The 22,461-nt window shown below is 43.8% G+C and overlaps 1 protein-coding gene across 1 annotated transcript in view; it reads left to right on the top strand.

Moving 5' to 3' along the window:
* The window catches only part of LRRC9 (leucine rich repeat containing 9), a 1,011,210-nt gene that overhangs the window by 696,268 nt on the left and 292,481 nt on the right, over positions 1 to 22,461 (top strand). The window contains exon 21 of the mRNA XM_078660357.1: positions 18,941 to 19,118. Within this exon, the coding sequence (XP_078516483.1) occupies positions 18,941 to 19,118 (178 nt within the window). The remainder of the gene's footprint in view (positions 1 to 18,940; positions 19,119 to 22,461) is intronic.

Below are 22,461 nucleotides of genomic sequence, written 5' to 3'. Positions count from 1 at the left end.
GTTCGGTAAGCTGTCTATCGCCGGGGCTCGCTTACTTGGTTGCTGCCTCCCAGCGGTTATGCTGATTACTCCGGTCGCTCGTGGTGACTGCCTCTCTCTCCTCCTTCCTGAGACAGTTGGTACGGGGGGCCGGGGCGCTCGGATGCTGCGGTTGATCTGGCTCTGCCTGTCGCTTGCACGGCCGTGCTGTCCTCCCGGGTTCTTCTTTAGTCACGCCGCCATCTTGGGGTCGCTCCTCTCTCCCCCTGGCTCGATCACCTTCTCCCCCGCCGTCACTTTGTTCTTTGCCCTTTTGAGCCGTTGAGCTTCTCATGGGGTGCCGGTTCGGTTCCTGCACACCCTTGTTACTTTTGGCTCCGTTTCTCTCGCGTTAGACTTGGATGCGCGCCGCTCGTTCAACTTGGGGGTCGGGAGCTCCGGACTTAGGTCTCCTGCCTCCTTGCCATCCAAGCCACGCCCCTGCTCCTAACTTTTTAATCAGCGGGATAAGCAAGGCTTTCTTAAAGCTGCTGGGCACCTTGCCCAGGGTCCAACACCTTCCACAAGTATTTTATTAAATAGTGCTGTCATAACCGGAATTTTTGCCTCTCCCAAGCATCTGTATATTTCTACAGGAAGCCCATCAGGCCCTGAAGTCTTGCCACCCTTACATGCCAAAATGGCTTTCCTGACCTCCTGCTGAGTTATATCCAACTCAAGATTGCCTCGCTGGGAGGAATTTAAGGAGGTGAGCTTCATTCCACTTAGCCAATCTCTAGCGGCTACTTTCTGCCATGTTATCTTCAGTATATAGATATTGAAAAAACGTGTGGAAAGCCTCTCCAATCTCTTCATCCGTATCCACCATAGTGTTATTATGTTCAATATCAATTTGCTTTATATTATTACAAACACTCTCCGTTTTGGCTTTCCATGCAAGCAGTTTAATAGCCCCCTTCCTATATTCAAAATGGGCAAGCTTACTGACCTCCCATTTTTTAGAAATCCTCGTCTGGATAATGTTCTCTAAATCTCATCTCGCACTCAGCCTGGGCTATCTCCTCTCTGTTCTTGTGGCACGTTCTACTGGTGAACAGACCCCTCAAGTAAGCCTTCCAAGCATCCCAGACCACTGAAACCTCGGTCGACCCAATGTTTATGTTAAGAAAGGACTCTGTCTCCTAGGACAGATATTTAACTTCTAATTCATCCTGGAGTATTGAACGATTGAATGTCCACCTCCTCAATTGGTATTTCTCCTCCATGATTAAATCCATTCCTACTACAGAATGGTCTGATAAATGGGGAGTCAGGTAGCCTATATCTTTGATTTTACCCCTCAAATCCTGACTAACCAGGATGTAGTCGATCCTTGATTTATGTCTATATTTATGGTTGTTAAAGGAAACGCCTATTTGGGAGCCCGACCTTTCCCTCCAAATATTACATAATCCATTCTGCCTCATCATCATTTGGAGATGTGTCCTTGATTTAAAACAAAACATTTGCACTGTGGCTACTTGGGGACTTATCCAGTTGGGGATTCAAGACGATATTAAAATCACCAGCCAGGATAACTGGTTATGGAAAATCCAGCAAATTCATGAAGATAGTTTTCATGGTGGAAGGGTCATCTTGGTTGGGGCCATAGTAGCCCACTACTGTTAAAAGATGGCCATGAACAGATAGTGTAACGGTGACCCATCTGCCACCTGGGTCTATCACTGTATCTAAGATACAAGCGTTTGCTTATTTTTTCACTAGGATGGCCACCCCTCTAATATTAGCACTCTGATTAGAGGTAACACAATGTTCTATCCATCTAACCTTGCTAAATACTCCACCTATTTCCTCTTTCAATAGGTGTGTCTCTTGCAACATAATTATCTGAGTGGTCGTCTGCCGCCGGAGACACCATGTCCCGTTTTTAAACATGGGGATCCGAAGACCTGCAGAAACTTCAAAATTCGACTCCCGTAATCTTTGTGCTTGTTCTTCCCGAAGAATTGACTCACCCTCAACGTCTGGGGATTGTTTATAGGAGCGTCTGCAGAGCTTCCGCGTTGGACCTCTGCCGTCCTGGAGCTGAGGAGAAGCCATAGAACGGCGGCTCGCGGGCTCCCCCGCGTCGACTCTGGAAGAGGCAGAGGCAGCACAGGGTTGTTTACCCTGGAGAAGGTTGTTTTGTGTTCGCCCTCTGGATGTGGTGGGCGCGCTTAGTCTCTGCAGTTGCAGCCTGAGGTACAGGCGGGCCAGGAGGAGTGGGGAGTCCTTGAAAATCTTGGTGAAGTTTTTAAGCGTAATATGCCTGCAGGGAAGGATGGTAAGCTTGTCTTGCCATCTTTTTTCGCGCTGCTATCGCAACCACGATTAGAGCAGGCATCAGGGGGTGAAGAGGGGGGCCAGTTGGGGGAGCCATTTAAGATTAGTACACTTCCCATTAACATCAAAGGTTTGACGAAAAACGCTCAGAGGTAGGAGGCGTACGGCACCACAGGGGTCCAAAAAAGGAAAGTCTGCGGATAAAAGCATTAAACTTCCCTTAGAGGACAAATCTGTTACATCTAAGGATATCATTCAGAAGAAATGAAGCAGCAACTTGGCTATAGTACCTGATAATAACTCAACGTTCCAGCACTGTGAAAGTAAGGGCAGGACCATCAAGGCAGGTAGAGCTGAGTGTAACTCTTTGGATTTAAAGGCTAAGATCACCCCCTCTTTGAGGTCTTATTTTAAAATTCAACCTCAGGTGTTGGACGTGTCAACACAGGGGGAGACTCTCAGAAAGAACCCCCTGCAGTTGAAGCTGGGGCCTTTTTTGGAGGGTATGGAGGAGACAGGAGCAGTAGTTTCCCCCCTCCCGGCTACTTTAATACCAGCACAAACACCAGCCACAAATAAACCTGCAACTGAGGTAGCCTCAACTATGACCTCGGATCAGGGCAGGGGTCATACGAGTGAAGAAAATCTTGCCAGGGAAGGAATGGAGGCCAGCTGCGATGGAGCGGTGGGGGTAACCTCTAAGCTCATAGCTCTGGGGGGGTCCTCTGTGGCATCCTGGAGGTGCTCTTTGCTACTCTTTCAGAAGATATCAGAAAGGGTTTTTCAGTTTCAGAGGCAAATCAAGGGGAGATCAGGCTTTTTTGTGAGTCTCTCGAGATAAAAGTGGACCTCCTAAATTCTAGGACAGTGGCTCTAGAAAGCTCAGTCGTATAACTAAGAGATTACTTGAAAGCTGCTAAGGTAGATATTTTTTTGCTCAAGAAGGAAGAGATTGCGCTCCGAGACAGACTTGACACGCTGGAAAACAACTCTCGGCGCAAAAACTTGCGTCTTTTGAGTGTCCCTGAGGGAAAGGAGGGGGAAGAACTCAAGTCCGATATAGTGACTCTCATAAAGGAATACATCCAGATTGAAGTGTCTGAGGAGGACTTGAAGAAGGACATACAGAGGCCCATTTAGGAAACATCCGAACCGGCCAAAGCCAAGCAAACTTTTTTTTTGTTTGAATCTTTTAATTCAGGTTTTTACATTTCAGAGTCCCCGAAGGGGATGGTACATCAAATATTCAACGATTATGTCACACAATTAAGGGTTACATGGAGATTCACTATTAGAAGACATTTGCAACAAATAGGTGCCCCTCCGTTCTGCTTATATGTATTCTAATGTCCTCAGGTGTGAGAGTTCGGAGTCTGATTGTGATCTAGTAGGAACCTTTTACGTCTTACCCTGGGGACTGCATGCTGGCGGGGGGGTATGTGTGAATGTTGCTCTTATGCGAGTCTATATGTACCTTCCTCTGAACAGTAGATGCAAACCAGGAAAACGTGCGTCGGTGCGCAAACCACCGACCAGAACTAAACGTTGAACTGCGGGAGGAACTTTTCCTAGATTTGTGTGTGGCGAATGTGCGGGAGGCGGGCTCGCTGAGGTCAGTGGTCAGGGTGAGTAGGTGTCGGGGGGCGTGGGCCCAGGGGGGGCGCGCGTGGGTCGCCGGGGGGGGAAGGGGAGCCTTTCGTCGGGGTGACAATCCGTGTCCCCTAGAGGGATCGGCCCACAGTCCGACCTATCTCGTGTGCAGGGGAGTCAAGCGTCAGGTATTTGATCGGGGGGTGTTGGGGGGCCGAGGGGAGACCTGGGTGTGAGGCGAGGATGGTCCCTGGGTGTCGTTCAGGGTCGTCTCTTGTTTAAATTGTATGAGCAGCTGTGCCCATTCCAGGGAGATGGGGTTTCTGCGTGTTCCCTTCACTTCTTCTTCTCGTAGGATAGCTTCCTCTGCCGCCCCCCACTTATTTAACGCCCCTATCCAGGCCGCCTCCGGGGGGCCAGAGGGTGCCCTCCAGTGCATGGCAATAGCTCGCTTCACCAATAGCAGAGCGCGAGATACGAACCGCCATTGTAATTTCTCCGATTTCTTTCTTTTGTATGTCCCTAATGCGCAGACTTCCCAGGAATCAATGTGCGGCAGATTGACCAACGCAGTGAGTGTGTTGTGTATCTTTGTCCATTACCGGAGTAGGGAGGGACAGTCCCAGAACATGTGCCTAAAGTTTGCCTCCGATAGGTGGCAGCGCGTACAGCTGAATTGTGTATCAGGGTAATACCGGTGTAGTTTGTACGGTGTGAGGTAGGCTCGGTGGAGTATATTGAATTGTATGTTCTTGAATCGTGCGTTTCTGGACACTTTCCTTGTGTATTCCAGAGCGCGCTTCCATTCCGTGTCATGGAATACCCTGCCGACATCGTCTTCCCAGAACTGTCGTAAAGTATCCAGGGAGGCGTTCGTCAATTCTTGGATGGCCTTGTAGTGCCATGTTACTAAGTGTCTGCCAGCTCCTATTCGGAGTATCGTATGGAGAACTGGGTGTGTGGGTGGTTCTTCGTCTCGCAAGTTCCAGATCGGTCGTATGCTATCCAGGACAAAGCCAAGCAAACTTGTAATACATTTTCTTACATTAGCCCTGAAGGAGAAAATTCTGAATTGTGCCTTAAAACAGAAATCTTTGAGACCTAGAGACTTTGCTTTTGAGATTCGCTCAGACCTGGCACGTGTCACACTGGAGAGACAATGGGAACTGGGCAGGAAGATAGATGAATTCAAGAAACTGGGCGCGGTTGCCAAGTTCAAATTTATAATTTCCTGCACTCCTAAAAATTATGCACAATAACAAGATGTATAACATAAAAACAGTGCAGGAGGCAGACGAGCTTCTGGAAAACTTAGTTAAAACTTCCAAATATCTCTGCCAAGTTGTTCTGCTCGCCCTCTTCCTAGGATAGTTTTTCCCCAGTGCCCCAGTTCTTAGGTGGGAGGTTTCATCCTACTGTTTTTTTCAAGATGTAAGATCTTATGAGGTATCAGGTTTTAGAAAGACAGGCACGATGTAATTAAGGGTCAGTTATTCAGCAATGCACAATTATATGGGGTTATAGTACTAGTGGGGAAACCTTTTTTGGATTTAGATAGAGAGCTTTAGCTTCCCGCCTTTTTGTAGTGACTAGGGATAGGGAGGTAGCTCTGGCAGGCAGAATCTGGACTATTAGTCCAGGCAAATATGGGTAGGGTTCTTCAGGGAGGGGTTTCAAAAGTTGGGGGGAAGGAAGGGGCACAGGGTGGGGAGCATAGGGGTAAAAAAGAAAAAAAATTCTCATTCGCCTTTTTGTTTGGTTTATTTATGGATGTCGTGTTTGGTTTGGTTTCGACATTCGGAGAGACCTGACATACTGTTACTTAAAACACCATGAGAACCATACAGTGTTTGTCTTGGAATGTCAATGGCCTCCAAGTGAAAAATAGAAGGGCAAAAATACTACAAGATCATGCAACCTCTTGTATAGTGAGGAAGCCTCATATATGCTTGAAGTTGCAATTTGTCCAGTATATTAGTTTGGTTACCCGAAAAGGCTTCATGCCCGTAATTGAGGGCAGGTAAAAGGGAGGCCTGAAGAAACCATTGAATTGGGACTGTAGATGTGCTTTCTAAAATTGGGTTCATTTGGCTGAGTCTTGTAGTGATCAGTGCACCCTTGGTTTTCAGGTGACCCAAGTGAGTTTTGATTCCTCCATTTGCTGTCAGCCACATGCCCAGATAATTATAGAGGATGTCCTTTGGACTTTTAAGGGGCCCAGGCTCCAGACGCAGTTTGTTTTGTTGGTCGTACGTTCAAAAACTTCAACTTTTGTTTTTGTCTCATTGACAGTCATTTAATTTACTTCATTATAGTTGTTAAGGGCTTTCAGGGCTTTCTGAATCCCCATTCTCGAGCAGTCTAATAAAACTATATCATCTGCATATTGTAGTGATATAATCTTAAATGCCCCAATTTTTGGTGGCATCATATTTGCATGTTCTAAGGCCGAGAACATGTCTGCCGTAAGCAGATTAAAACAAAAGGAGCAAGAACGCATCCTTACTTTAATCCACTGTCTTTCCCTGTTGTGACTGTTTGAGATAACTTGACCTTCACCCAAGTCGAAGTATATAATGCCATTATTGCCCGCAGCAAATTATTTGGGATGCCCCAGTTCTGTAGTTTCCACCACAATGTGTTCCTGTCCACGGAGTCGAAGGCAGAAGTATAATCAATGAAACATGCATACAAGGGATCACACATTCTGGCTTAGAGTTTGTTGGATTAAAATGGATATAGCCACAATGTTGTCAGTGGTTGATGGGATTGCTGTAGAGCCAGTTTGACAAAACAGGATCAATTCATCTTTTTCTACCCAAGACTCCAGTTCTTTCAGGAGGGTGGAGGCATATCTCTTGGCTTCAATGTTGAGAAGAGCAATAAGATGATAATTTCCTGGATCCAGTCTGTCACCCTTCTGAAATATTGGATGCAATATGGACCCTTTCCAATGTTCTGGAACCTGCCCAGAGACTGAGCATGTGTGATGTAGTGGGAAGAGTATGGATGTCCATGTCTCAATGTCATCCTTGAAAACTTGGGCTGGAATGCCATGTAGACCTGGAGCTCCTGTTGTTCTAATTTTGCACAAAGTGTTTGAAATTAATTTTCACATACAAATTGGTTCTTTATTTCAGTCAATTATCTTTATTTCGATTTAAAAAATCATAAAAGATTAATTCAATATAAAAACATCATACAACAGTATTTCAAAGGGTATTCTGCCCGAAAATGCGCAATTTATTTGGGTGTCAATGTCCCAATATAAGGCCTTTCTTAGAATTTAAAAAGACAATAAATATGAATGAAATCCCATCAAAAGATAGATTTGACAATACATGTATAATAAAACAACAATGTTGGTGGTATTTAAAAACACATATTTATCTGGGGTGCACTTTTTATAATAAAAACATGTAGCTCTTTTAAAAGTATACAAGGTTCCGTGGAGACCATCTACAATGTTACATGGTGGGACATGCTCCCTCTAGCACAAATCTATATGTAAGTTCATTAACACACAAATGTACTTAGAAATACCTAGAGTTTCAGTCCTTTTTCCTTCTTATGAGATCCACACCAAAGAGGTATCTGCTTACACTGAATGCTATTGCTTGAGTCGTATCTGTCTGCAATATTCTTCCCGCCTCATGACATTATCTAATGTTGACAAATGGGTTTAATCCATTTCCTCCTAACATGAATATAGGCTGGGCAAAAGAATAACACACGCAATTAATTCTCTTTTGCACCAGCGTGGCAGATATCACAGCAACCATAATTTGCACCACTATCGCTATGTGCCCATTTCACAGTATTTCCATTAATCTGCAAAATGCTGTAGCTTAGTGGTTGCATTTTGTCCAAAAATGACTCAAATTTGCCATTGGGTTTTATTACAAGGAACCTTGTAGATAACATACCTAATTGTGAACTATGGAACAAAGTACCTTGGATAAATGCCCAAAATGTCTGTTTCAACAATTATTTTGATCCCGAAGACAAACCCTGGGGGACCTCCCAGAATTGTTTTAATCCTATTTTATAAAACCAATCCTAAATATGATTCAGCCACGGCAACCTTGTGCCATTTTTATTTCAAAAAATTTCCTCCAAACCTTCTCTATAGTGGACAAGTTCATCTGTTGACCACAGACGGACTCAAAACAATAGTGGACGCAAAATTGCTGTACTGTTTTCCAATGTATTTTGGATACATTTAAGAGTGTGTTTATTGAGCAAGCTATGTAACAGGTTAAGTGACATGCTCATTGTGGACCAGTTGATGGAGATTAAAGTCACAGCAAATTATTATCTCGTGATTAGCGGGGTCACATAAATAGCATCTAGTGAGTCGCATAATTGTGTCATTCTTTTTGCCCTTTCTGGCCCAAAACTATTAAAAGTATAGGTTAATCAATAAGAACCTTGTCCTGCTGTCCTTAATTTTTGTGCCTTCCAGTGTGATTGCTTGCATCAAGTAGTCCTCGACTGCGATTTTCTTTATTATTAGTTCCAGGCCAATATTACAATATATAGAGATGCCACCAGAGGGCCTTACGAATATATTACTTTTGTTTGCGGCATGATTCATTTAATGGAAGGCAGGTATAACTATAGGACTTAATGACCAGGTTTTATGGAGACACAGTAAGTCAAAAGTTGTGATCAGTGACCTTGTAGGGGAAGATTTAAGTATTTTAGACAGCCCAGTCACATTCCATGATAATATCTTCAATTCGGTTTTACACTGAAAATCATACTGAGCTGCTGACAGAGTGATAGTGACCACGTCAGACAAGATGACCACCCGATGCAAAATAACCTGGAGTATTCACCTCAGGTCTTCAGGCAGAGTTGCCAGCATTATTGTTTTATCAATTTGGAATGCTTCAACATTGAATGTACATGACAGCCATAACTGAAATGCCTCTGGCATCAAGTTAATAATTGTGACAAAATGTCTCCCCAATACCTTTTTATTTGTCACTCAAATATCAACTTTAAATATATTTTGAAAATACAAGCGTTTATTCCAAACCTCAGCTTAAGAGTATTGAAAATACAAAATTTTTTGTCTTGATTACACATATTTCAATTTTGGGATCATATGTTAATTCAACCGAGCAAAAGCTTCTAATGTATTAGGCTGGGCAGCTACCAGTAACAGCTACTCATCTGAGAAGCCTGGTCTAGACAAATTTAGAATTTTTTTTCATGACTGTTCTCATGTTTGTAGTCAAATCTGAAAACCCCAGTACAATTCATGAGTAATACTCACACAGTCCTAAAAATGAAGATAATTGTTCATTGGGCATGGAAACTTCACCCATGATTTTGATAAGTTAATACTTGGGTTTAATATAGTATACACACAAGAGGGGTGGTGAAGACAAAATACACAAACTAATCAAAAGTGTACAAGCACTGGCACACTTATGTGTGATGCCCTCACTCACACACAATGTGTGTGACATGCTTCATCATCGGGTCTGCTACAACGCCTGAGTATTTTACAGAAATTTCATCTCTCACGCTTTGGAGAGGACGCACGAGGAAGTACCTGTGCATCGATTACATTCAAGTTTGTAATCTGTTATTTGCCTCGCCGCTGTTGGTATTAGTGCCTTAGAGTGCACCAGCCACTACGCGAAGACTATTTCTGGTCCTGATGAATGCTGAGCTGATTAGTAGCTCGTTATAGCAGAAACATGTTGACCTTTGTTGTTTTTCTTTACATAGGACTTTTTGGTTCAAAGTAACACAACCATATGCATGTCCGCTCTCACTAATGTTTTTAATGGAGTTAGAACTACCCCTTCATTAAAATAACTTTTATGATTTGGGGAGTAGTCCATACTCCTTTTCATTCACCCTTTTTGCACTTGTGGATGCCAGATCACACATTCCACAAGAACCCAATGAAGACAACTGGCAATCGACTTTCAGTTGGTGCCTGAGGGTTCTTTTTCCACTCTGTGCATGCAAAACTCACTGGCTTTTTTGTCTGTCTTTGTCTTTGTACTACGGGGGTAGTAACTGAACTTTTTGACTACCCTTCTGTGATATTTGAGGTTCTTCTGTCACTCTTTTGTTGATTTGTATCTAGTAATCTAAAGGGGTGCGAGAGTGGCTTTCTGGCCCTTTCTCTCCTGTTGTTTACATGTACTATGACACACAACACACTATTGAGACCTTCTAAAGGTTGAGCTACTTGTGCATGACTGTACAGACACCTTAACAGCCAGGCCCAGTGACTTGATGCATACGGTCTACGGTCCATAGTGCCTGGTACCATAGTATAGACTAGATCCTGAATCCTAGGTCACAAAGTAAAGGCTGGCATGTGTGTCACTGAGAGCTGCCTCTCTGGGGATGTATGGACATGTGGATTACTTAATCAGATAGCATACTACGTCTGATTGAGTTTGTCTTATATGTACTGCCATCACAGGACACACCTTTTGCCATATGTGGTACTCTAACAGGGATGACATTCAACTTACCATTATATGTGTTGTTTCATTGGATTGCATTGGATGTAACAAAACTGGTGAATGGCATTTCAAAAACTCTTCAGATTTAACCAACTATCTACACTGTCAATGTGTCCGATGTGCAATAGGCATGTTCAGTGGAAGCATGGCTTACGGAAAGTGACAACGGCCCTGTTGGAGTAAGTGGACTGTCATAAGTAAAAGACACACTGACTGTGGGGTCATTGGAAAGAAGTATCAGGTCAGGGGGTTACCTCAGTCATCATTCCAAATAAAGTCCATGTGAAAGCAATCAGGGCTACCATTGCTTAATAAAACTCATTTTGGGAACATCCATGGATCTGCAGGTTTACAGGGAGCTCAATCTGTGCATCAGTTGTTTTGCAACAGTAACACTGCCCCAGTCTGGCTACAAGTCATTGTCAGGACTTTCTCTCTGCAGGCTGTGTCTGTTGGTCACACATGAACATAAAAATTCCACCAACTCGGTGAATAAGAATGAATCTTCTGGCCATCAAAAACATGACCTCAAGGTTGTATGGCACTCTGAACGGGTCTGTAAGGTAGAACTAGCTCCCACACAACAGTTTTGAAAATCCTAATGTTGGCTGAGTGATCTGTGTAATTGTACATATGGCTAACATCATCCTCTACTGCTTCTTACTGTATGTAGACACAGCTCATTGTTTAAAGCCTATTCATTTCTTTGTATGTATACCATGATCTGATTTGGTAACTTATCATAGGTACCATGAAAAGTAGACATGCATTGATATGTGCATGCAACACAAGAAGGATATAGGGCTTATCACACATTAAAAATGCTGATATTCACTCCACAAAGTACAGAGCCCCATAATCCATTACATGACTTTCCTATGTAGGGAACACTCAATTTCACAGAAAATAGTATGGTTTCACTCTGGGACTAAGAGGCACATTGTAGCCAATGGTAATTGAAAGGATGAAGTTAAACTGAGTAACAAATGCATTTAAAATAGTTACCTGTTCCTCTCCTGAGCCGTAGAGCTGGCCATAGAGTGGAAAAACCTCTTAAACCAGGCTCTCCAGCTCCTCTGGAGAGAAGGGACTGCCCCTCTCACCTGCTTGGCCTGGCATGATTGCTCTCAGATACGCCAAACTGCAGCTAAAGTGGAGGAGGACTTCATAGCTGCAGTGTCAGGAGTCAAGTGTTTTTTTTCCAATCCAACGTGTACGTGTACGTCACATACGCGCTCATCAGCGCAGATTCATACAACCATTGGACCGCAACTATCACCGTTCGCCTATGGCTGTGTCTGCCGTGGATGCAACCGCCCACCGTGCAGTTGACTTTCACCGGCTGCGGTTATTCTAAATGTCCCATATGCGAGGTCAGGCATCCGCCATTTTAGCGGTTTGAACTACAGTATGGGTGCCAGTTTGGATTTTATAACACTCGTCAACCTGTAGTTTGATTTATGGTATAACATAGGCCGTATGACTTTTATGGTTTTAACCTTAAAGCTGAATAAAGTTTTATTGATATTGACTGTTAAGTGCATCACCACCACAACAATGAGGGCTAACAGGTTTACATTTGAAAAACTCCCTTCCCATGTAATGTCAAGTAAAAATAATCATATGTTTGGTGCATTACTGTGCATAAAGGCAAAATGTGCGCGGTGCACTGTACACCGCTGTTGGCGGTTTTTTACCTAAAATGTCATGAACACCTCAGTTTTGTGCAAATGTTACAGTTTGGAATTGGTGATGTGCACATTACTGTTACAGACACGTAAAGGCCAGATTGAGGATTATTGGTGGATGTTGAACAATAGACAATGTGAATTCTATGTATTGCTTTATGAAGCTGATCAGTCACATGAGTTTGCTGGCTTGCTCTTCATATATTTAACTCTGGACACTGTGACCAATGTACAAAATCTTGTTCACTCCTCACATATGTACCCTGGGAGAGGGAGGAGACGACAGCCTCCAGTGTACAGTCCATTTCCACACCTTTAAACCATGGGGGAAAGAAATGGGATCAAGAAATGTTGTTTGAATAGACAAACAATACAGTATTTATGTCATCAGTTGAGCCTGACCTCCTTCCTCAAATCACTTATCCTACATCTCTCACACCAATTGTGAAACATATTACAGTGTTGCATTTTCTGGCACTGTGGATATTTCTGGTGGTATTTCACAACCAATGTTCAGTTGTGTACTACGAGACATGCTTTCAGCAATTAGACACATGGACAGCTACATCCAGTTCCCCAGACATAAGGATTTAGCCACTGTGAAGAGCAATTTCTCTACATTTGGTCTCATATCCCTTGTGTTGGATCCATTGATGACACTCATATTGCCTTAGTACCACTGCAAGGCAGGGAACAAGTGTACCGTAACAGGAAGCACTTCCATTCTATCAACGTGTAAGTTGTCTCCTTACCAGATTGGTACATCTTAAACGTCTGTGCTCAGTTCCCAGGATCTGCACATGATTCCTTCATACTGTGGAACAGCACTATACGCCAGCTGATTTCACAACTACTACCGGAAAGAGCCTGGCTTGTTGGTAAGTTTGAGCTTTCCTAACTTTGTGTGGGTAATGTCCGGTAATAAAATCTGAAAGTGTGTAACTCATTGTTGCACTTCTGTCTGTATTCCATCTAGGAGACTCAGCGTATCCCAACTATCCATGGTTGTTGACACTGCTGAGGAATCCTACTACGACAGGGGAAGTCTGTTTCAATGAGGCCCATGAAAGAACACGGCGGCCAGTGGAGCGGGTTTTCGGACTCCTGAAAGCCAGATTCAGATGTCTGGACAAGACTGGGGGAGCCCTCCTCTACTCACCTGGAAAGGTGTGTCAAATCACCATGGCCTGCTGCATGCGCTCCACAACATTGCCCTGTGACGGAACATCCCTTATATCGCAGAGGATGAAGACCATGAAAAGCCTCTGGGTGAGGAATCTGAAACGCCAAATGATAATGATTGTGGTGAAGAGGAAGGATCTGACTTGTCTCAAGATCTTATCAACAACTTCTTCTCATGAGTGTAAGGATGGTGTGAAATATAACAACTTTGACTATTTTAGCAACTCTTGTGATAATGTGAGGAGGAGGTTAAGTCCTAGGACTATGAGGCTCTGGCAAAACCTGGTGAAAAGTGTCTGTTTTGTTACTGTAGCTTTGTTTTGCTTCAAATTTTGTATTGGGCTGTGTTCTCTAGAAGTTGACTATGTGAATTGTGTCATATGTATGGTTTCATAGCTAAACTCTTAGTTTTGGTCTCTTTTAGATACCTTCACCATGGCATCTTCATTTGGAAAATTCCTGAGTTGGGACATTAGCAGGTACATGATGCTGTTCTGACTTACAAAGTGGACGTGGATTGTTCTTGGGAATCTGTCACAGACTTTGGGTGTACAAAACCTGTACCAAGACAGCTTGCACAGCAATAGAATGGACGTTAAGAGGGCAACATTGTGTTGGAGCACAAACATGCTATTCTGCCTTACATTGGCTGCATTGTGTATTAACTGTATGTAGCTGTTGATGTGGCTCCTCGTTGTAGGCCAAAGTGCTTGTTGCACATCACTGACTTTTGTTTGTGACATTCCACCAGATGCAGCAACACTGGATTGGAATGACCTTCTGCTCTGAAACTGTTGTATTGTCATGTGTCTGTTTCTTGGTTTAACTGATGTGGGATTCCTTTTGTGAGGTAGGAAATGTGGCTCCAGCCTCTGATGTAGACCTATTTATATGTTGCCTGTTGTATACGTTATTGTCTGATGTGTCCTAGCATTCCATGTTGTTAAGGTGTGCAACTGAATATGTGACCACTGACCCAGGATACTTCCGGGTCATACGGGTGCTCATAAAGATGGATGAATTAACAAAGCGTACTCACTAAGACCGACAATAAGCAGAATTAACTGCAAGCTGATTCCAACATAGAAAGGAGAAATACCAGAATAAATTGCAGCTCCATGATTATGAACACACACGTGAGGCTGATCAACTGTCAGAAGATAGAAATAGCAGAGTTAAAAAGAAATAGCCCAGTAACAGCCGGGACAGAAGTAGAACCGGTGGGGAGAACGTACAAGAGTCTATACTTTTGCAGACAGCCCTGAAGAAGACAAGTGGGTAATTCTCCATGATGAAACACATGGTGGCTGGGCAAAATCGCTAGAATTAAAGAACACAAGAACATCAGAAACTACTTTTGACTATTTGAAGAGCTCATCGAACTTTGTCCTTTCATTGTGTATACTGATGAATTTATACTAAGTACACGTTGAAATGTGAATAGCGTGTGCGTAGACTAGCGTGTAGATTAGAAGTGTAGGCTTTTGGGGTCCACCTAGGGGGCTTTGGGTGTATTCCCCTTATCTACTGCACAGCTCAAAGAAGACGAGTGATACAATCAGGCTTACTCAGGAGGCGCCAGCACCCCACAATGGAGAAGTACCCCAACAGTAGGTATCAGGATATTTGAGTCATGTCTTGTTTGCTAGGTTTCTGACATCAGGCCAGGCTATGATTGTAAAATTGGAAAACAGATTTTTTAAGACCAGACACTTGTATGTATGTGTTGGTGTGACATGGTTGTGATCCAGAGTTAATCATTGTTTATATTCAACATACACACGTACCTTGTTTTGACATTCTACAGTTCACATGGGAGTACATATACATTGGTAGATGTGAGAATACTACAGGAGGCAATGAATTGGTGGCAAGTGTATTAATTGCATTAAACTAGGAGAAAATTTCAAAATTTCAAAATAAAACAGGACAAATGAAAGATGAATAAGTCAGTCATTGTGCATAAAACATAGTTGTAGATGCCACATTGTCTGGAGTCCAAAGTCCAACAGACTACTACTATCAGAAATGGAAAAGTGTTCAGGAATAGTCCACAAAGTGAATGTGTTTCACACACAGCAAGGAAATTATGTGTGAGGTTTCTTACTGGCAGTGGTGGGTGTCTTGTCATCCCACTCCCTGGTTTATTGGGTGGACGTCCCCTCTTTTTGGGGGATGCCCGGGGAGGGGGGGGGGACTCTGCTTCTGCTGAGACAGGGGTGTCTGCAGACATGTCTTCCTCTGACAGGGCCTCCCTTCCTGTGGCTGATGCAGATCTTGATGGCCTGGATGCACTTGGACCACAGGAAGAGGTAAATACATGTGAAAAAACCCTGCAGTGGGTGGTGTTGATGTACTGCAGCACTCCAGTCAGGGATGCTATGTTGGTGTTGATGCTAGTCACTTGTGTCCCTCTGCCGCTGCTTCATCTCCCGGAGTACTTGGTTCATTACACCTTGGGAGTTCTGATAGACTTTTGAGACTTGAATGATGGTGGCCAGGGTGTCAGTGGCCCGAGTGGGCTCACTCAGTTGACCCACAGTTACTCTCCCATGACTCCTGCCCTGAAGGGCAGGGGTCATGGGCACCCTCCCACTTGTTCCTGGTTCATCAGTGACTGGGTTGGCTACTGCCACCTCAGAATCCAGGCCTGAGGGGCACAAGAGGTTGCTGACTGTGCTAGGTACAAATGTTTGGGGGGGGCAGTGGTTGGCTGTGTTCTTGCAGCTGGGGTGGGAGGTATTGTGGTCACAGTGCTCCCCACTGTTGCCATCTGTCAAGGCTGACCAGATGGGGCAGGAAGGTTATCCACAGCCACCTCTCCAGGACTGTTATCATCACTGAGGGCTTAATCCTGTGGTGGAGTTAAAGTCTGTTCTGTGGCCACACTCTGGCCAGGTGCTCTTCAGATAGATCTGTTACGAAATTGAAAACATTGTTATTGTTGGAAGTGTGGTATCAACATCCACATAGTTTGTGTCACAGTAAGTAGAGACCTAGGATTAAACCAAATAGGTAGAGATTACTATCGGGATCTATTTGCGTGGTGTTGAAGATGTTTACTAGACATCTGGAGGCATTCAAAACATGTAGTAGAATTAAGCAGCTCATTAGATGTGCTGTTATGTTGCATTTTGGATTTAGGAATAAATATGACATCTAAACATTTTAACCAACACAGTGTAAAAGTAACATGTGAATTTGACAATTCCAAGCCCTAGTTGTGTAGAATTCAGGCATGCATAAAACTTGGTTGTATGCTTAGCATTATTGAGCAGTGCAGAATCAATGGGTCTCCTGCCACTTCTAATCAACAGAGTCAACTTCATGCCTCACATATATTTGAGGTACACACTTGGTATGGTGCCACTCATGCATCAATAGTTTCAATTGAGGATTCCAGGACGACATCAATCAAAGTAGTCAGACATGTCTCTGAGAAGAGCATTTTATGTACATTGCACCGTCCATGTAAGATGAACATCAGTTGTAATATGTCAGACAAGTGAGCAGGTACAAAAAGACTATTGCATCTTTGTTATAGTTATAGTCACAAGGCCTTGTGGCAATTGTGGGCATTTCTAACTCGACTTACCAACACTTGACAAATGATAACCTGCATGATGAGTGAACCCAATACCAGTCTCAGGCAGGAGGTCTCAATCGTGCACAAAAGCCCTGGACAGCACGTCCGCTCCCAGGAGAGTTCCTGTCATAGCGCCAAGAGGTCTCTGTCTGTATACTCTTTACAAACACGGAGAGAGATTTCTAGAAGCCCCCCTCACTTATTCTGCGCTGTAGGTGCTGGCTAACACGGTCTGTGTCGAGGTCACATTAACGGAGCTAGCCAGGCTCCTCTGAGAGCTGAGGCCGAATTCTTCACGTTCTCATCCACTGGGATGTGTGCCATGTCAACTGTTCACTTTGTTGTGCACGAAAACATGCAGCCAGCAATGGTAGTGTGTGTCTGTCAGGGTGCAGTGCCTCTAAGGGTGGAACAATATGTACTGCAGCCCTTAGAGGCCTTCCCTGGTCACAGTATCCTTGGTACCTTTTACAAGGGACTTACGTGTGGCAGAGAGTTGCCAATTGAGTGTGCAACAGTACAGATTTAGGGAAAGAACATAGGCCCTGGGCAGTACCCCAGGGCACGCTTATTCAAAGTGCATCAACATCAGGCAAAATGTAGGGGGGCAAACACACAAAAAGGGGCACTTTCCTCAAATCTCAAACTGTCAGAGTTATAGCTCTGGGATGAAACAAGGATATAAAGTCATCATCCTGTGTGTTTTGCTGTTAGCCCTATGTGGGAAGGGTATGCCCAGACGTGAGTCCCGTGCTCACTACGCCACTGGAGTCAAGCTATCCTGGCTGATGACGGCTGATAGCCAGAAACCGGTCCTAGGATGCTTGATTCCGGTCCAGTGAAGACATGGCTTGGCTGTTCGGGCTGGACTGTTCCCATGAGGCACAGGGTCAAGACTGATTTGCATATGGCCATGTCTGAACTGGGGTGGCGTGGTGAGCAAAATAACAATGGATTAAACCCAGATCTGTGACTGGGGGTGAATGTTTTGCCAATGTGCAACATTCCATCCATCATCTTGTGTGTTTTAAGGATATAAAGCTAGGCGCACATTGCATACAGCAACAAATAGATATCAAAATGCAAATTATAATGAAAATAACAAATTATAGCGAAGTTGCCCATAGTCAGGTAACCATCTATATAACCAATCCCACCACCCCTTGTCCACATCTAGCTTCATTCCCTTGGCTAATTCATGCAATGCATTAGTGCAAATGGATGGACATGGAATGGTCAGACAAATTAAAATAACACACTCCTTCAAAATCTGCAGAGCCAAGGTTATTTTCTTAAAGAAAATTTTAGAAGCCCTATTTTGTAAAGCGGCTTTTCTTGTTCCCTGAACATCCGATAGCAATTCAGCTAAAGCAGCAGAAGTTTCATTTATATTTTACTCCATTAAACATGCCATCTTGTTTATTATCCTTGTATACTACACCGTTAACCCAAGAACACCTACTATGGATGTAGCTGGACTAATTTATTCAATTTTGGATAACAAGGTAGTTTCAGAATCACAGTGTTTAGACAATTGAAATGCATTTGAAGCATAGCGAGAATGTAACGTTTTTAAAGCAGAATAATTGTTTGTTCGATACATATATGCATTTTCAGAAATATTTTGATTCCTTTGTTCTTTCATGGTATGTCATAGCTTAATTCTGACAGTCTTTTATGTTAGCCTGATCTCTGTGTCTCAGTGTGGAGAATGTTTCTGTTATAAAGAAGGCAAATGGTATGAAAGTATGGTTTTGGTCTTATTATGGAAGCTGACTGTGCTTTGGATGTTTTCCTATTGGATAAAGGTTACCAGCTAGCTCCATTTAATAAAACATGCCATGTTTTAGCTCTGGGGTTTAATGTAACTATGCAGTGCATTCTGGAAGTTAGAGTGGTTGTTCATTTGTTTCAATTGATGCAATGGCCTAAATTTGTACATTACAGTGGTTTTATAATATATAAGTAGAGTGTAATATGATGCCCACGTGACACAATTCATCTGGTAACCTTACATTTACAGTTATAATATACACATTTTGCTTTAATAAGCCTTGCAGAGTTTCCAATAACTACTTACATTTAATTTACAGATTACAACATTAAATCTTGATGGACAGAATCTCTACAAACTATCCAATTTAGAAAAATTAGAGAATTTACGGTGGGCATCATTTAGAAATAACTTTCTAACCAAAATTGAAGGACTGGAGAACTGCCTTAATTTAGAAGAACTTGCCTTAGATGAGAACTGCATTACAAAACTCGAAGGTAAGCCACCTATCTCGAAAGCATTACATTTGCTTAGATGTGTGTACACACTGCAGCCACTTTAGGGTGTAACTTGAAAAACACCTACTTAAAGGCAAGCAAACATGTACCTTGCAGTACATTATGGGCGTTTTTCCTGCCTAACTCATCACACCCCTCAACAGATTACCCTGTCTTCCACTCATAGTCCATTTCTTTGTTTTCCGCTGACTGTGGTCCTAATGCTAGTTCGGGCTCTTATGTGGGAATTTGTTACTCAAATAATGAGACTGGACTTGAAATGAAAATCACATCTTTAAATGATCATAATGATGAATTCAATTATATATTAATTACTTATTAGTGACCAAAAACATGGACTATGTATAGATTACATGAATTACAACCCTGTGTACGAAGCAATTTTGCGATCCCAAACCCTATGGTCTGAAAAATCACAGGGTTTCTGACTGCCAAATAGCTCAGAAAAACATTTCTGAATCACAAAATTACATACTGAATTGGAGTTAGATAGGGGAGGGGAGTGAATGAGGCATTCCTTTCTTATTGGAATGGTATGTATTAATGTGGTGAGACTGCAAACCTTTGAATAGTTACCAATACTTCAAAGGAGGTGGTAATTTTTATTTTATTTTTAAACTCTTTTTATTAACAAATGACAAAAATCAGACACAAATAAAAACTAAAAATAAGCATCAGGTGATACAGTACATTTCCTTCCCATGGGTCCTTACGGACAAAGTCAGAATCACAAGGTCAATGTTTCACACTTGGATCATAGGGATTCCTGCGCCACCAGTTCCGGACCTGGCAGTGGTGGCTCACAAATCTCTCATCTGTGACCATTCCACGCCCCCCAAATCTTCCCCCACTTCTCCGGGTAACCCCTGGCTATGTATACTGATTTCTCCCTAAACATACACCAGTCCAGGTCCTCGGCCCACTTTGAGACTCGGGGCTTCTGACTTGCACCCCAAAGCTGAGCAATGTTTCGTTCAGCCACCATATACACCAGCGTCACCCATTGTTTCCGATACACATTCAAATCTGTAGGTTCCCATACATTCAATAGGCATCTACGAGCCTCTGGGCGGATCTCCTGACCCAGCACCTCTTTTAATTCCTCATGTATATTGTCCAAAACGTCTGTATCGCCACACAATGCCAAAGAATGTGCATGAACGTGCCAGATTATCCACACTCTCTTCATTCGCACCGACCTAGGTCCAGTTATTTATGACCTATGCAATATCTTCAGTTGCACCAGCTGGAGCCGCATCTGAATCGCCACTACTTTCGGGGAGGAAACTGCCTCCACCCAATCTGCGCACCACAGTTCCCTAACTCGCCCCAGCAGGCTCTCCATATTGTTTACCAGTTTCCTATATATCAGAGAGATAGTTTTCTCAGGAATGTGTCCATCTAGCACACGGTCCTCAAGAGGCGAAGCCTCCGGGAGCACCGTGGCCCTAGGTATGTGAGCAAGGAGAGCGTGTCTCACCTGCCGATATCGGTAGTGTTCGTTATCATTTAAACTATACTGCTCTTGAAGTGACTCGAATGTGTGTACGGTGTCTCCTCCCCAAACATCCTTTATCTGAGTAATCCCGATGAGATCCCATTTATCAAACCCCTTGGTTTTCCACAGGCTCCCTAGTTTCTCTGAATTCAACAGGGGTGTAGCCACGTCAATTTGCCTTCCCAACCTAGATATCGATTGGCCGCATGCCACACCCGTATCGCATGCGCGTTTGGGCCGCATAGGGCAAACTTCCCTGGCTTGGCATATAAAGCTCTATCCAACATTCCACCCAGGGCCAGTCCACGGTCCATGGCATATCCCGGGTTGCCTGGCGGCCCGTAGACAATGTGGTTCACAGCGGCCAGCTGTGAAGCCCAGTAGTACTTTCTCAAATCTGGGAGTTCGATTCCCTCATTATACCACGGTAGTGTCAATTTAACGAATGCTATTCGGGGTCTGCCCTCCCACAGAAGCTGCCTCTGAAGCGACTCAATCTGCCTGAAATAGGAGGCCTATACCGGGTCCATCGAATTCTGCAGGGCATAGAGGAATCGGGGCAGAGCCATCATTTTAAAAAGGGCGGCTCTTCCAAGCAAAGAAAGTGGAAGGGTCCTCCAGCGTTCCACGTCCTTCTTACATCTATTCAGTGGGGAGGCCAGATTTTTGGCATATCGTAACTGCGGATCAAGCATTATGTATACACCTAAGTATTTGAAACCGACTGTCTCAATCTGGATTGGACACTTCTGCGGGATCTTCGGTGGTTCTCCCACTAGTACAAAAAGCGCCGACTTTGACCAGTTCATTGCTAATACTGAATATCTACCAAAAATGGTGAGCACGTCTAAAAAATACCTGAAGGACTCTCTAGGTTTAGTAAGATAAAGCAAGACGTCATCCGCATATAGCGAGATCTTATCTTCCCATTCCGGTGTCCACCGCAAGCCTTGTATCGATCTATCCCATCTGACCCAGGCCGCCAATGGCTCCATAGCAAGGGCAAAGAGCAACGGGGACAGCGGGCATCCCTGTCTTGTGCCCCTCTCCAATGTAAAATAATTCGACCTATAGTTATTGACGACCTCCCTGGCCAGGGGGTTCGCATACAATAATTGCACCAAGCCAATAAACTCACAGCCGAAACCCAACTTTGCTAATACAGCGAACAAATAATTCCATTCGACCCTGTAAAATGCCATCGAGGCGTCCAAGGACACCAAGACCGTTGGCTCATGTATTTTTGAGCCCCCAAGGATACCATGCAGCCTCCGCAAATTCAGCGCCGTGTTCCGACGCGGCATAAAACCAGATTGATCCGGGTGTATCAAATTTGTAATTACTTTTACCAGCCGAGTAGCAAGCAGCTTCTCCAGAATTTTAGGCTCTGCATTAAGGAGCGAAATAGGCCTATGAGAGGCGCATTGTGTCTTAGGCTTACCTGCTTTATTTATGACAATTATATTTGCCACTCGTTGATCATATGGGAGCTGGCCCTTTTCCTTGCTCTCCAGAAACATGGCTCGGACATGTGGGGCGATCCTATTGGCGTTTAATTTATACAGCTCAATCGATATCCCATTAGGGCCAGTCGACTTACCGGACTTTATCTGTCTAATAGCCTGCGCCACTTCATCATTAGAGAACGGCGAGTCCAAATAAGACCTATCGTCCTCCGACAACCTAGGCATAGCAATATCCCTAATCATTGCACAGTTTTCAGCCTCGGTAAGCTTACTGTCAGCGGTATAGACCTTCTTATAATACTCCGAAAATGCGCCTGCCACAGCTTGTAGTTCGGTAACTTTATCTGACTCTGGTCCC

This window comes from Lissotriton helveticus, chromosome 9 (genome assembly GCF_964261635.1).
Source record: "Lissotriton helveticus chromosome 9, aLisHel1.1, whole genome shotgun sequence".
NCBI classification, from domain to species: Eukaryota; Metazoa; Chordata; class Amphibia; order Caudata; family Salamandridae; genus Lissotriton; species Lissotriton helveticus.
The sequence above is the reverse complement of the archived record's forward strand: the minus strand, read 5'-3'. Positions and strand labels throughout refer to the sequence as shown.